This window comes from Trichoplax adhaerens, genomic scaffold (assembly GCF_000150275.1).
Source record: "Trichoplax adhaerens TRIADscaffold_5 genomic scaffold, whole genome shotgun sequence".
In the NCBI taxonomy this organism is placed as follows: Eukaryota; Metazoa; Placozoa; class Uniplacotomia; order Trichoplacea; family Trichoplacidae; genus Trichoplax; species Trichoplax adhaerens.
Window position 1 is genome coordinate 7,564,748 of NW_002060947.1, and position 17,468 is coordinate 7,582,215.

Genomic DNA, 17,468 nt, shown 5'->3' on the forward strand with positions numbered 1-17,468 from the left:
TGCTAACCTGGAAAGATTTATAAAGAATGGCCATTGATTATCTTCATAACATCGATCAATTTCTCCAAGACATATTTTCAGTGTTTCTTCTGAAGTAGCTTCTTTAGGCACGCCCTAATCAAGCATTAGTTTATTTACTTGCGGTTAAGAAATAACTCAATTTATAGCCTCAATACGCTATTTTATTTCATTAAGATAACTACTATCCTTTCTATAAGATAAATTGCCGGTTACTTATTCATTAATCAGGTGTAAAATTATCAATAGCTTCAGCGAAAATTAGGAAATATTATTTTCGGAGTTAGCTAAATTACTTTAGTACGGTAATAATGGTACTCGTAAACTGAATTGAGTAACATTAATAAATAGTATATCATTCTCAATATAAGGCAATATTCTACCCATAGCTATGAGCTACTATCAGAATTATTCCTTCACAATGCTCACAGTAAAATTATGCACCGTATTATAGATGCTAGTTTCGTCTTTAGACGATATTTACTGTATTTCAAACTAATAATAAAATAATCTAAGCAGTTGATTATGCTTACAATCATGGTTTGCATTGGAATAAAAGTAAAATATTACCATTAATAATATTATTACACTTGGTGAGACATTCGATTAACTTACCCAGCGTAAATCACATTCAATTAAGTGCAACTTTAGCTTTTCGCACCATATTCTTAATTCAGGGAAGACCTTGATCATAGATGACCGCCAAATAGCATCTAATTAGTACTCACATTCAATACATTCGAAAAAAATTTATCATTATTCTGATATGTTATCCTAAAATTCTCATTTAACTGCCTTTTCCCTATGAAAACTATTCATAAATAGTAAGGGCTATTAAGTACAGTCTACATACTTGTTTGACCAAAATTTCTCTTTCAGCATGGAAATCTTTAAATGTTGAAGATACAAATAAGCGTATCGTCTTCCAGCCACGTCTTTTGATTACTGGCTTTATCTCAGTTTCATTACGAATTGATGTTGCTCGAACACAGTCCCAACATTCTCTCAGACTAGCTGGTTTACATTCGGATACCTCTTGTAGCGATAGTGAAGGCTTGGGTGGCAAATCTGACCACAATATAGTAAATGTCTCGATAGATCCCGATGCCTTCCTCACCTGAATCGATCTACGTCTAGACGATGCCGTCGAAACATCCGTTGCCGTGCTAGAAGGAGGAGGCTTATTCCTTGCTGTAGGTAGATTATCATCCACAACCTTTAAACTCTTACTAGACGAACAACCCATGATGCAGGATTACTCTAAACTTGGAATTATATACGAATTTATCGTATCTATACTATCAAAATAAAGGATTGGCTTGCTAAATATGTATAAAATATAAATCGTGAACCAGAAATTTAGAATCGGGTTGATCTCGTTACTTTTTGAAATAAAACAACACCAAAATTGGGGTTACTAATGATTAACGAGCGAAATAATAATTAGTACTCATGTACTGCATTATTAATAAACTATGAAGTTATATGAAACATTCTTTTCTAAATCGAAGAATTAACAATAAAGTAATCGATGCCATAAACAAAAGTTATTGAGAAACAGTTTTATTTCTACTCATTAAATGATATTGGAAAGTAAAAATGAAGTTCAAAAAATTAAAAACAGGTGAGATCGTGGAATTCAGAACCCCTGACGGGAATTTGAGATGCTCACCATTGAGTTGTGCCTTTCATGTAATTATTACTAATGGTCTCAAATATATAGTTAAAATTGACAGCTTGAAATAGTATTCGTATTCGATACCTTGTAACAATTTTTCAATTAACTAAGAAACCTTCAGTATTTCTTAAATCATCTAATGGTGTATACTGTATATATCATAACCAACGTATTTACAGCATGTAGGTAGGCATGCTAGTAAATCTGAGTGTATTACAAAAATGATAGGATTTTAAAACCATCTTTCATCGTCATCATCATTATATAAGACTATAGTACGTCATATCCAAGTACAACTGTTTATAAAAATCGTGATTGGAAATTTTTGTAGTTTTTAAACGTATATTATAGTATTTACATCACTTACGGATGTCACTGTAACCTTACAATTATAGCACGACTGCATTTATTAATTAATTTAGAATGTTGATGACTGATTTTTGGCTTATACCATTGATAATCACTTCATGAAATGTGGTATCATTCGTTACAGGAAAAATATTTTACATATTTCAGATAAACTAGCTTGCTGGCTTATAGTATTACGAGCTAAGTCATGTATTATTAATGCTAGCTATATTTAATAATAGTATGCTGTTGATAGTGGCATATAAAGTTTACTTACCAGAAAGACTAAATAGATTACCAGATGTGATTTCTAGAAAGACGATACTCCAATATTTCTGATTTATTAATAGTAAAATAAGTTATTAGATTGAACAATCATCAATTTGCGTCTAAGGTAAAGTAATTCTTTACTAAACGCATTTCCATACGGAGATGTTATATCTAGGTTAAGAATAATATAATTGATTGTGTCCCGTCACTAATCCTGTATGCGGTGGCAATGTTAAAATTAGACAAAATAGGATTGACCACTGTCGCTATGGCTACTTAATTCAGTCCAAGAAGGCAGTAATGTAAGCATGCGTATAATAAGTTATAGCTCTTTCATCAAACAAATAACTGGTTAAAATTTTATAATTTAATTGTTTGGTGTTATTATTTGCGAGCGAGAATAATAATAAAGTCGATTGTTACGATAGATCGTGCTTTAATGAATAGTTCATGGCTGATAGAAAAGAGAACGATATTAACTTTTGATTTTTAAATATGCTATTATTATTTAAATATAATTAGATGATTACCTTGGATCTTACTTAAATTATGTAAATTAGAATTAGGTATAATTATGAAGCATAAGTATTTTACAATATCATAATATTTTCACGAGAATTTTATAATATTATTTTTTTATGTCATTAATATTTTGAGTTATTCTATTATAGGTATAAATTCTCCAAATTCATACCTTTCCGTAGTAGCCAATGATATAATTTTGATCTCATGTTGTCCGCTTATAACAGAACTATTTTTGCAGTAATAATTAAGCATAAGTCCTCTAAATTTATACTTTTACTTTATAGCTAATGGCACAACTTCAATCTCAAATTATCGGCTATAAATGCTTGCAGCTATATTATTTTTATAAAATAATGAAGCGTGAATTCACAGGACTTCCTTTATAGCTAGTGACATAACTTTGATCTTATACTATCCTTGTTACAACTGCTTGCAGCTATATTAAATTTGTATAAATAGTTAAGCTTAAATCATCCAAATTAAGATATTTACTTTATAGCTAATGAGCTTACTTTGATCTCATATTATTAATCGCTAGTAACTATACTATTTTTGTAAAAATTGTAGCATATACTTATAAATATAGTACAGTCTATTCTTAGCTAAAGTTATTTTTCACTGCACTATAGCATAACTCACTCACTTTAATTATCTTGCTCAATTAAAATAAAAAGCATCAGACTCAAAATCGTTTTGTTCAGTAATATCATTATAAACTTTCTGCATGCCTTAAATTGGATACGTTGATCGAGATGTTTGAATTATTCTGATGTTTAAGTTCATACGATGTAAACGAATCGGAAGCACGTACAGTTTAGGGAAAATCTTAATTGCTGTAGTAATAACAACTATATATAACCTTTTGATATCTCCAATATTTTATATTGTCAAATATTTAAAATTTTAGGCTGTACGGCTAAATTAAAAAGTATTACAGAAATTTAGAAAAATTAAGAAAAATTAATCTAACGAAATTTATTTCATTTTTAGTATCATAATAAGGATTAATACTAGCATAAATGTCGATCATGTTAATACAGCACAATATTATGCTTCCATAAGAATGAGTAGATATGCATGGATGTATGTAATAAAACAATCTTAGTTCCATAAAGATTTGACGGAATAGAGTATTCTTTAGCAAACGTATAACGTATAACCATTAAAACGATCGATTGCAAAGCAACTCAGTTATTTCGTCAGTTTAAAAGATCTTAGCATCTTCGATAACAGATATTCTTTAGATTATATATTTTATACTACATTATGAATTTAATCTCAATAAATAATTTAATTCGCCTAGAGAATGGTAACTAAACCAATTAAAAGTATTTAAAGATGATAAATATCGTTCAAGAAGAAAATACTACATACAGGTAAATTATCTCAATACGATACGGATACCTGAATGCTAGTAATGCACGAATTGATGATATCAAGTGCTTAATTGGACCTAATTGAACGCAAGTTTGGTAACGTAAATATTACTCGCTAGTGCGGTAATCAATTGATAATAAAAGAATCGCTTCGAAAATTATATTATTTCTCAGCTTCGATTTGTGATGCAATAAGTTTGAAACCTGGTTCGTCAAGCACTGATTTATATCGAAGTGTTGAAGGATGTGAAGGCCCGAAAACCTATTCAAGTAATAAATACACAATTATATATAGTTATCACTACTCGCAATACGGCATTATAGCTATAAATGGAAGTATTTTCATATAAACATTCAAGAATATATTAAAAATTTTACTCAAAAGTTATTAAGCCACGGTTTAACAAAGTATACCTCTGCTTTGATATCATACGCTCTCTTAAAGTACTTGTAGGCCTGCCGTTTATCACGAGATTCCAAGCTAATAGCCATATTAAAGATTATTCTTGCTGTCAGTTTATGATATTCTCCATAGGCTTGCAAACATAGATCTAGAGCTTCGTTGAATATCTAATGTATAAAATAAATTTACTTAGATAAGACAGGAACAATTTTTATTATTACTTTAAAATTAAGGTAACAATTTGTGACTGTTAAAAGTTATATTTAATTTTAAGTATCTACTATAATCTAAATCTGCTGCACTGAACACTACATAATTATATCAATTTTAATCGACAAGTTCCGCTGTACTTGTTGGTTTAACATAATTTACGGTAAATGTCTACATAGAAGAAAACAGGTGTAACGATATGACATACACATATCAATTTATAATACAAAATATTATTAAGCAATACTAGAAAATCATAGTAAGTGTTAAAGTATGCAAAATCGCCGTTGTATAGCATCGGTAACAAGAAGTTGAAATTTACAAAATCTTCTATATCATCGAAAAGTGTTCATCTTAAAATACCTTCATTTGCTTATTATATTCACGATCGAAAAGATACGTCGCTATATTTTGTAGAGTTTCAGCTTTATGCCCAACATCTTTTAACTATAATGAATACAGTTGTCAAAACGTCAAGAATAATATATTACGCTATAAATTCGGTATTAGTAGATATTAACGTTTTAGCAATCAAAATTTTTTAAAGAATATTATTAAAATGCAGCTAATTACCTCATCGAAGATTTGCACACAATTATTACAGTGATCTGAGCATCTCGATAAAGCATCTTTAACGGTTAAATCTTGGTAAGGTCTACCGGTTCTCGCAAATGCACCATAATGAAAAGATACACGAAGTTCTAGCAATCCTAAATGATACTGAAAATAATATATTATGATGCCGTTAGTAGTACTGAACAATCTATACGCGGTATATCATCGTTAACATAATTAGGCAAAATCTAATTTATATTCTATATGAGTGTTAGGCATTAATTAGCTCACTTTATTATCATCGCCGGCCAAGTTTTTACGGTAGGAAATTGCCTTTAATCCGGTTTGGACAATATCGTAGTCTTTTTTGGTATCTTCTGCACTAATGAAATCCGATAGTTTGCTAGCCTTTAACGAAATATGTAATTGCTTATTAAATGATCTAATTAAACAACTTTTCTCTATTGATGTAATAAGACTATAGTCGTCGAATGAAGTTATTAAATTATGTTTTATTCCAAACTTTTACATACGTCACTTTTGATATCGGTTAAGAGCTCATAAAAACTGGCCAATTTTTCTCTTCTTGCACCAAGTTTTTCGTTTTCTATTTTAATAGCTTCAGTTACCAGTTGTTCAGCCTCATTAAATTGCCCAGCACAGCAACTTTTAATAAAATGAGAATTAATTTAAAGTATTCCATGGAATCATGAGAATGATTTCACCATTGTAACCTTTGTCATTAACTTATATTGCTATTAATTTGAAGACATACAAGAAATGAGCCACTTTCCACTTCTTATCCGCCATTTCCTCATCCGATGCACTATTGCTAAGTTGTTCTAATGATTGTATATACAACGTTGCAGCAGCTGCATAACCTCCAGCCTAGGATAAATTCGATTAATATATTTTAGAAAGGATTATTAGGATATCAATAAGCGCCATTGCTTACTTTTCGCCAAGATCTCAAGAGTTCGACGTTGTGTTCGTCAGCAGAAAGTTTTTCGAATACAGGCCATTCTAGCAAGCATCTGGCTAAGCGACTGTGGTCCAATAGTTTTTCTAAATGATACGGAAGTTCCTAAGTGATTCAAGACAATTTAAATTATCATAATTTTAATTTTAATGGTTTTAAAACATGATACTGTTTTGTATTCGCATAACTTTATGGAACTATTTAAATATCATAGTAGCACCCAACTTATTGCATCCAACTCCTCTGATTTTATAAAGAGTACATGTGTTAAATACCGTATGCTATCTCTAAATAAATATTGATGTAAATAATATCATGCTAGGCTGTAGTACTGTATTTAAATGCAATGGTGGGACTATATATTTAATATTGACGGGTAGGTATAGATATATGTCCAATAAGTTATCACATGGCTACATACTTATACATTAATTACATGTATGTAGATTTTGATAACACTATTCATTGCAAATTATTGATAGAAAGAAGATAAGAAAATTCTTAACGCACTGTTAATTATACCTATATTAATAAATAGCCTTGCAACTTGAATATTTTCAAATTGTTGATTTCATTCATGTAACCAATTAATTGGCTTACCTCAGCTTTGCGATCATGATTATCTACTTGTTCAAAATATTCTGCTAATTTTCCATGCCACCACGTGTATAAGAATGTTCGATAATCTTCTGAATCTTTCTTAAAGTACCTTTTAAACGATATTTGTTATAAGACATAAAATTAAACAACAATGTAAAGACTACTGTAACAACTCCAGGATCAAAATAGAAATTAGCATCATACAATCTGAGGATGCAATTCAAGAAACTAAAAGCACTCTTATAACGAATAAAATTAATTTGATTTCTAACTTTTTTCTGACAGCTTTACTCATTGCTCGATGATAGAAATCCAATCTGCCTTCGCCACTATCACCGCAAGGTCGCAGGAAAGGTTTTAACGCACGATAAACCACTGCCCATTTCGCTGCTGGCAAAGGTGGAGATCTTTTCTTTTTGGAAATCCTGCTATCCTTATCATCATCTATATCATTTATAATAGAATACCGAAAGTTCAATTTTAAAGGTTTAATTCCATATTTCGTATAGATGCCATTTTAGGCATGGATATCGTATACCTGCATCATTATCATCCGGTTGTTCTTCGTCTTGTACGTTATTTTTGCGGTAAGTTTCCTCCACCGTAACATGAAGCTTTTTAGATAAATCATTAGCTAAACTTTCGGTTGCTTCAGAAGTTTTAGGCGATGATTCACTATTTTTTTTCATAAATTCTTCTAAAGACGGCGGCTTCAGCAATTCATCATCCCCAAGCAGTTCAAGTAGTTCTCGCTCTAACAGTCCATGACGGGAACATTCAAGAAAGCAAAGTGTTGCAACCATTAAGTGACCACCACTTTCTTCTTCGAAACGCGTTAACACTTGCTCTAGTAGTCTATGAAAAATGTTTAGAAATCAGAATTTAGGTTGATATCAAATAAAATAATTAGTTAAGTTTAGGGTTAGAGTTAAAAAATTGATTTATTGTGGGTGAAGTTTTAAAATTTCATTAATTTGGGTTCACCATATTAATAAGTATTCAAAATAAAATTAAGATGGATTATTTCTGATTAGATGGCTATGCTTGTAAAGAATTAGAGGAAACTTACTCTAGTAGCCCATCAGCTAATCCTTTTATCATCTCAGTTACTTTACTAAATAAACCAAAGACTCTTAATTCTTCACAAGCTATCGATAACCAAAGAGGATTCGCAGAAGCTTCTTTCGATAGTAGCAAGTCCATTTGTGTAGGGTCTAATCTCTTATTGAATTTCGTTAAAACTTGATCGACAATTTCCTATATGTACATAGTCAGTTCCAAAAGGAACATTAGCTCTACAGCAATATCTTCATTTCATTTAAAAATCGTTTATTTCATTGAATGGTTAGGTCATAGCAGCTATAAATTGCAATTGTAATAAGAAAGGCCCCTGACATACCCGTCTACTTGATAAATCTAATGGGCCACATAAAATATCTTTAGGACGATTGGTTCGACTAGACAGGCTGCGATGGCAAGGCGTATCGTTGATGACAGAGCATATAATTCGCACATTAGGCGATAAAGCAAGAGGTAACCAGCTAACTTGTTCAGCATCCTTACTTTTATCGAGCTGGTGATGTGATAGTTTAAATGGGCAATGGCGTTATTACTGTATGATCATGCATTCAGTGCAGCTTATGAAATACCAATATATCAAACGCTATACTCTAACTTACTTGGTTTAGGGCATCGAAAAATAAAATTGTTGGTTCCAGGTTAGGATTTCCTAAGGTAGTGTTTGATAGTCTAACAAGTGACTCTGTATCCGCCGGCATTTCTCCCTTTACGTGCAAAGTACGAAGGGTATATTGTATTGGTAAACTCATTAAATTCGAAAATTTTTTATTTATCTTGTTCGCCTAATCTAATCATCTTACGAGTATTGCAGAATTTAGTTAAATAAAAAAACTTTACTTACAATATATTTTATTTCTTTTAGCATTCTTTGTAACATGAATCCAAGATCAGTGGAACCAGGCGCTGCTCCAATAAAATGATAGAAGACATTCCAACCTTTATTGCTGCCTCTAATAGCATTAAAGCAAGAAGAAAATTGTGTATACGAATACATTAATATAGACTTTCAGGGTTGAATGTATTCTGATAATAAGGTGAAATTGTATCGATGAATATCCAGTGGCTGAGAAAAATATGCAGTACACTGTAACATAAGCATGAATATAAAACACGATTGCTTAAATAAGCAACTAATGACCTAAGAATTATACGTCTCATTTTTAGCAACTAGTAAGTATATTACAATTCAATGAAATTTCGAACTATATTGTAATTTAAACGTTCGTTTAAAAACGCTCCCTATACATAAAATTCATGTTTAGTTACTCTTACCCTGGTATATCATTGTTAAGAGCTTTAGCAACAGTTGTGGCAGCACTTCTTGCCATCACTGCACTCTTGCCAGCCCCTGCAACACCAATGATAACCATCGGTAAGCCGGACGCTGGGGCCATGATATATTCTTGAATCTATTAAGATAAAATATTATAGCTGAATAGGAATATTTATTAATTCTTTTGAGAATCTATGTTAAGTATAATTAACCATTTCTCAAGGTAGGCAAAAAAAAATCGTTAATGTCAAAAATAGAAGGCAGAACAGCTACAAATAATAGCAAACTATTATCTTATCATACTGATTTACCTTTTCTAAAATGGTGTCACGGCCTAAAACTGTTGATGATCGAGTATTGAGGAAGGACTAAAATTATCAAAATCAATCAAGACGATATAGTGCTCTATTTTATTAACGTTTTACTATGTTTAATACGTTAATTCCAGTACATATATGCAAAATTATTAAAATTAACACATAATAAAATTATATTTATTAGTTGATAATTATTTTTTGGGGAATAGAAACAATTGGTAAGATTTACCTCATGGGCTTCTCGAATAGTTTCTAATGGATCCATTTTAGACTTATCCAGAGGATATTGATAACTAATTCTAGCCTTAAAAAATTCAATGACCTAATCGACAATAAATTTTACGATGTTACGAATCGTGTGTTAGCTTTCATGTTGCACGGGAGGGCTACGGTATTTTATGTACCGGTTTACGCGTATATGATAAGGTCTCAGCGTCTTCAGCTAATAACTATATTATAATTATCGCAAATCAAGATCTGCTGCTAAAATTTACTAACCGATTTTACGAAGATGGAATCGGCCTCTAATCCTTTAACACGGATAGTGTTGGTAACTTTATTAGTCCCTTCGTATTGGCAGCTGTATGCTACAACTCTTGATTCCTGTTATCAAGTAGACCAAAATTGCTAATAAATGAATTGATTCCTTATTTGTAGTTCGTAGTGAAAGATGCTGATCATTGAGATTTAAATACTGGTCAGCGAAGCGTCAGTGTAATCTATGTATTTTATAATATTTAGGAATTGTCATTGTTGTTTACAAAATGATTAATGAAACCTTAAGACCAAATTATTACTAAATTATGAAAATACATAGCTAGTTGTATCATTTTTAGAAGTCACTAACGCAAAGCTGTCTCAATATTATGTTTCAATAGCGTTATATCCTTATTTAGCACTAATTTCAATACAATTTAGTGCTACTTAATATTATACTCGTCGTAAGGTAAACTCGATAAAGTCAAGTATACATCCATCTCATAGCTTCATACTACTTTTGGCGATATTTCCTTCGGAAGATTTCTTTTAGGCAGCTTAAAATTATATTGATAAAAGCTGCTGTCAACATAATTTTAAAACTTCATTATTCTACATTCTATTGGTCTAGGTATTCTAGCATCATAACACATTTTGAGAATTAAGGGTTACTTGCCATAAATCTAGTCCTGTTAATATGAATAATAGTGGTGATTCATTTCCTTACAAATTTATAGTTTGATAGCATTATATATCCATCAGAATATTAGATATATATGCTAACTTGCTTAAGTGTAAAATTTTCGATAGTTAATAGCTTTATCAGTCAAAAGACATTCAAAGTTAACTAATTCAACCGCTAACAACAAATGAATTGATAATTGATAATTTATCAATCAGAAGATACATAAAGTTAACTAATTTAACTATCTACAACGAATATAACAATAATTGATAGTTTTATGGATCAGAATTGTATAAAGTAGACTACTACTTCAACTTTATGCAGCAAATATATCGATTATTGATTTGTAGTTTCATCAATCTGAAGATATTTAAAGTTAACTAGTTTAACTTTCCACAAAAAAAATTTATCAGTAATTTGTAGTTCTATCAATCATAACACGCGTATATAACATATATAAAATTAACTAGTTCAACTGTCTACAAATATATCGCTAATAAAATTGGCTTATCCTTGGGCAAGTTAGCTTACATCACTTGCATACCAGCAAAGGATTATCATTTTTAAGTTGTAAGTTAGTAATGTGAAGCTTAGAAATCATTAGTGCAATATCAAGACTATGCCAGAATCCAACATTCCACAAATTAATGAAGGGTAAGTACAAACACTAGAATTTCATTTCTAGACTGAAAATTAAGATATTCGTTTTATTCATTGTCTTGGAAGGCGTTAAACTATATTATATATTGCGCTCTCCATTTTGTTGATAAAATTTTTTGTCGTTATCATTCATTAACTTATTAGGGAATCGTACCCGACTGATCATCACTTAAGGTGTTCTACTATAAAAAGGCATCAGGTGAGATAAAGAAATCAATTAATGCCTAATCATTGATGCATGATCGTAAAGGCGTATGTATTTAGTTATGAGGGATCCTGTAAAGAGCAAATGAAGCCTAGGTATAACGATAGCTACTGATAAATCTCTTCATTTAAACGTTTCTATCTCACTAAGTGCTGTACTTAATTCCTTTAAACTTTGTTAATGTTTATTTATATCGTGAGTGAGAAATTCAACATGGTAACCAAATAGAAAGTAATCAACTGTGCTAGCTCTAGTCGCGCATTAAATTGGCTTAAATTATCAGACATAAGCACTCAATGATAATAGGATTATTCAGATAGAATAACAACAACAAGAAAATGATAAATTAACTTGATATTACTGACATGATTGACTATCGATGACTGCAAAGTGATCGGTTCCAGCCATTTTGATTTGATTGGCTCGATGCTGAAAGTCTATGGTATGAATCATCATGACTTTCATATAGTCTCTGCAACTTTATTGACTGATATGTTACATAGTCGATTAGGAGTTGTGATCGTATTGAATGCTGGAAATACAAAGTTTTCCTTATGTTTTAGTCATACAGTAGCACTTAGAATGTCTTATTTAAGCCTTATGATAGCAATAGCCACATAACAAAAGCGCATGCGTAATTACCCTGTTAAATGCAATCGGGTCATTAGCTCGCTGATCTGCAATTAGGGTTAGGCAAAATGAAGGAGGGGTGAACAGCAAGCCGGTACTCGGCTTCATAGATCGATAGAATATCGATAGCAAGTAGAAAAGTTGATGTTGATGGAAAGGGCTCATTTAAATAATTTACTCTATTCATTGCAAAGTACTGAGGTTACAACGGATGGAATGATGATGATAGATTGAGCATGGATATATAGGAGAAGATAAGCGAAATTTGCATGCTAAATTAAGCATTCTAAATCATGATTATGATGTTACCGGAAATCTTCCTTTAATGCAATCTTTTAATAATTTCATTTTTTCCTCTGCTTGCTCGGAAGATTCAGTAAAATCGTCTTTCAGTTCTGATGGCAAAGTCGTAATAAAATCCGGATCACGAATGAGGAATAGAGCTAAATAATTAACATCGATATGGATAGAAAGGTCAATAGGTGGACTAAAAATCCAATCAACAGCATACTTGTATTGAATTAATAGCAACGTAATTAAAAAATGAAGTTTAGAAGAAATATTTGCTGTATTCTAAGCTTTTCATTGCATGCATAACACCGACCATTTGGGTTAGCTCTACGGAAAGCACCATGGATAATTTCCATTTCGGTAATAGATGTACCAAATATCCATCCATATTCTTCAGCTAAATATTTTGGTACATCAGATTCACTTGGTATCCAGCCTGAGCGATGACTACCAATATCGAACAAAAATAATTATTGTCATTTGTTAATGCTAGAGTCTATAAATTTACAAGTACCATTATCATTATCATGTTTCTATAATATCATTTCTGCCTGCTGGACTTATATACAGCAATTTACTTATTTACTGTACGGTCATAATCACTACCATCTCTTGTCATAAATCGCATAAAAAACTAGTTATATTACTTATTTTAAAATCAGTATTCTAAAATAATATCGAACCTGGACAGGTTTAAGAAAAATGGCCACATATTATCTTCATAACATCGATCTATTTCTCCAAGACATATTCGTAGCGTTTCCTCTGACGTAGCTTCTTTAGGAACTCCCTGAGATAGAATAGAAAAATTAAGCCTGGAATTGTATTAAATTTTCAGGACGATTTATTGCAATCACTATCAAAGAATTCTTCTTCTAAGGGAATTAAGGATCAAAGTATTGTAAATTTCTTTTTAACATAAGATTGCATATTGAATAGGACTCAAATGCAGCTTTTATTTTTACGATCTTATTCTCAAAATATCTCTATATAAAAGCAATAATTTAATCTTACAATCAAATTATAAATAATCTTCAGATTAACCATATCTAAACACAAATTTATAAAATATGGTGCAGCCTCATGTACTAATGAGACTTTCTAAAGTTATTTCTATATAGTATAGACAGTCTTAAAGGCTATTAAAATCAAACGGATCTAATTCATAAGCAGACTAACCCATCGTAAGTCACATTCAATTAAATGTAATTTTAATTTTTCACACCATAGCCTGAGTTCCGGAAAGACCTATAAGTAATCAATCAATACTATTAACACTTGGCCGAGTTACTTTAATAACATTAGCATACGCAAAGTAGAAAGTTATACCATCAAATCAATAGCTACTTTAATGCCCATTACCTGTTTAACAAGTACTTCTCGTTCAGCATGAAAATCTTTAAATGTCGAGGATACAAATAATCGTATAGTTTTCCATCCTCGTCTTTTTGTAGATGGTACAACTGCACTGGTTTCGGGCGTTGAAGTAGCTCTAACGCAATCCCAACACTCCATTGCATTAGCTGGTTTTATTTCGCAAACTTCATTCAAAGATAATTCTGGTTTAGGTGGTAACTCTGACCATAATATGGTAAAAGTGTCAATTGGACCAGAACGCTTAGTAACTTTAAATTCTCTTTTAGTTGTCGGCGCATTATCAATGTTACTAGTAATGCTATTGCTATTATCGTTGGAAGTAGCATTGCAAGGAGCAGCATTTGGCGGTTCAGGTGGATCCGTTTGAGCAACCACTTGTAAATTTTTACTAGATGCGCAGCCCATATTTGCGTTAGTTTATAATTAAGCTTTTCTAGGAAATGGGAAGCCTTTCTATTGAGTAGTAGGCGTAGAAATATTGTTTCATTAATGCTTATATTTAGTAAATTTACAAACAATTTAGATTCTATTCTAAATTATTTAAGAAAATCTTAAACGATATGAAACTGCTGTATGCTATGCCATTATTATAACAGTTAAAATGAAGATTAAATCATTTCTCTGGCTTTTTACTTTCGATTATAAAATTTAAAGTTAGATTTTGCTTTCTAAATTTTTTAAATTTAAACCACCAGAATTTTAATACCAATTTATAGTTGAAAATCTACTAATTTACGAATGATTGGGTCAAGCAAAATAGATCTTCTCTATTTTGAGCAAACTCATCTACAAGTTCTTTCTGTAATTTAAAATCAATCTAAATGATTCGTTACAATGAGCTCTGTAAGATTATAAATACAGTTGTTTTCATTTCTACGATAGGACCGGTAGCTATTTTATACTATGTTTTCCACTTAAAACGTTATCTGTAAGAATTACTTTTATTCTTGATTGTAATATTCAATAATGATGTGATATCATCGATGATATATGTGAACTCTACGTGACTGCAAGTTTTAATTTATGTGAAAATAAGAGTCCTATTATCTTTTAAAAGTAAATTACTATATGGTTTTTAATCTTTACGTAACGCTTCTTCTATCACTAATTTCGTTAATAATAGCTTTAAGATGTTACTTTAATATTTATATTATTTTAAAATATTTACAGCAATGTACTGGTAGTGGTCTTATGCCTCTAGAGGTGACATAATACTAAAGTCGTAAACTTTAAAATCCTAAACGCTAGCTTTACTTTTGGTTTCATGCAATACAGCATTAGATACCGGTACTAATTTAGCTTCATGCTACTATAATACGTAATAATTGTCAAGTAGAAGCTATTACAAGCTAAAGCTTGGGTAGTTACAACTCTATGTCCTCAATCATATATATTTATCAAAAATCAGCTCTGGTCGATATTTTTATAGGATGTTAGATATCAGTGATAATTTATCCTTATTCTACCGCAATACAAATAATTGTTAATTAGTAATTACAAGCAAAAATTTCAGTATTTACAATTCCATATCCTCAAGGATCTGGAATACCAGTACTGATCGATATTTTTAGAGGTAAAGTAAGTATACTTAGGTCTTTTGGGAACTTCTTCGTCATTGTTACTTGTTACGGTAGTTATAAATGAGTAGTGTTGTTAGAAAACTACGAAATTTATTCCTGTATTTTATCCATTCACATACAATACGATCAATAACTACTGTACCACACATTTCGACAAGTTTCAGTCAATAAAATCCACAAGGCGATGGATGATTAATTTCTTATTTATTTATTTATAAATCCATTTACTTTAAACTAGTTTATTCACTACTCCTTACTTTATTTACTTGCAATATTGTTCTTTGCTTAATTTGTCTAATAATTTCTTGCAGTCGCAACACCAAGTTTCTTCTATTGGCTAGAAACGAAGGCTAAAGTAAGTCACTTATTTGATAACACTGACCAATATCGCTAATCTATAGTTTGCTTTGGCAGTTCAATGTTTCACTACTCGTATTCGACATAATTTTGACGTAAATTAGCAACCTATTCGGCGTATTCCTATGGTTACGAATGAAAAAGGGAGTGGCCATATCGCTATGACTACCATTCTTTTTAAACAATCGGTTGCGCTGCTATAACTGGCAATGAAAATGATCAGATAATGTACGAACTCAACAACACTATTTTCTTGTAGTCATCAAGTAATGCGATGCTATTTTCCAATTGATTAATAAGAAGAGACATAATTATATAAATTTATTGTAACTTTTGCTAAAGCAGATTACCTTAACTCTCAATTAGGTGTCATTATTTTCCTTAATTAATATTTTTACTTCCAGACAGACAAAATTATCTAAATTTATCTGAAATGTATTGTTCATATATAACATTTGCCAACATGATCGATCTCTATTCTGCTTACATTGCATGATGTAACGTATCTTATAGTACAGTCCACATTTGTTGCCTTCTAAATTACGTAGTATTGAAGTATGATTCCAGTTTGAGATTTTAATGTGCCGTAAGCCTTACTGCTACCAGATGCAAAGCATTTTATTGTTAAGGTTATTCATACCTTGAAATACATGTATTATGAAATGCAGTTAATTCATAAGAAATAAAAATTATTTATATAAGTATTATCAAGGCTATAAAATGAAAGAAATTATGATAGAATATAGAATGATGTTTAGCTGCATTGTACTGTATAATATGAAATTGAAATGTCCACAAGTCTACTCTACACAGATAGTTCAGTATATAGATCAACTTTAAAGCAGTAAGAGTAAGGTAATATTTCCATTCATACGTACCAATTTTACATAAAGTTGTCTTAAAATTTACCGACACGAAAAATAATATGATAAGAATATAATTATTTGTAAAAAAATGATAATTACCCGATCTAAGAGCCATGATTCTTATCGTTTTTAGACGAATTATATTAAAGAACGTTTAAACAATTACAATTATTTATAGTTAAAATGCACGTGCAAATGAAGATTAGATTATGCAGTTATTACTTTTGTTAATTAGATTAAGTAAATTCATAAATTATATAAGCGATCTTCTTATAAAAATAAATGAGATGTAATAAATAAATAAATCTAGATCTAGATCAAAGATGATCAGTGCATAGGCAATAGGTATTGCTATGGTATTGGTGTCCTTCAACTCATTTGAGCTATTCTGAGAAATTCCGGTTCATCAAGAACAGATTTGATTCTCAAAGCAGATGGATGTGTAGGTCCTAATACCTACGAAATAATCCAAAAATATGATATTATTGATTTAAAATTAATTATATACCTAGAAAGAAGTAGTAAAATATCATTTTACCTCGCAAGAAATGTCAAATGCTCTTTTATAATAAGTATATGATTTTCTCTTGTCTTCGTATTCAATCAAAATACCAGTATTAAAGACGATTCTTGCGGTTAGTTTGTGAAATTCGCCGTAAGCTAGTGTGCACAACTCGAGCGCCTTCTCATATTTCTAATAAATAAAAG

General features: G+C 30.8%; 1 protein-coding gene across 1 annotated transcript in view; it reads right to left on the reverse strand.

The window, feature by feature from the left end:
* The window catches only part of TRIADDRAFT_25733 (uncharacterized protein), a gene marked incomplete at both ends in the record, with an annotated part of 67,367 nt that overhangs the window by 9,513 nt on the left and 40,386 nt on the right, over positions 1-17,468 (reverse strand). The window contains 8 exons of the mRNA XM_002113057.1: positions 7,722-7,817; positions 8,032-8,219; positions 8,362-8,535; positions 8,642-8,746; positions 8,875-8,986; positions 9,315-9,451; positions 9,627-9,683; positions 9,862-9,954. Coding sequence (XP_002113093.1) covers positions 7,722-7,817; positions 8,032-8,219; positions 8,362-8,535; positions 8,642-8,746; positions 8,875-8,986; positions 9,315-9,451; positions 9,627-9,683; positions 9,862-9,954 — 962 coding nt within the window. The remainder of the gene's footprint in view (positions 1-7,721; positions 7,818-8,031; positions 8,220-8,361; positions 8,536-8,641; positions 8,747-8,874; positions 8,987-9,314; positions 9,452-9,626; positions 9,684-9,861; positions 9,955-17,468) is intronic.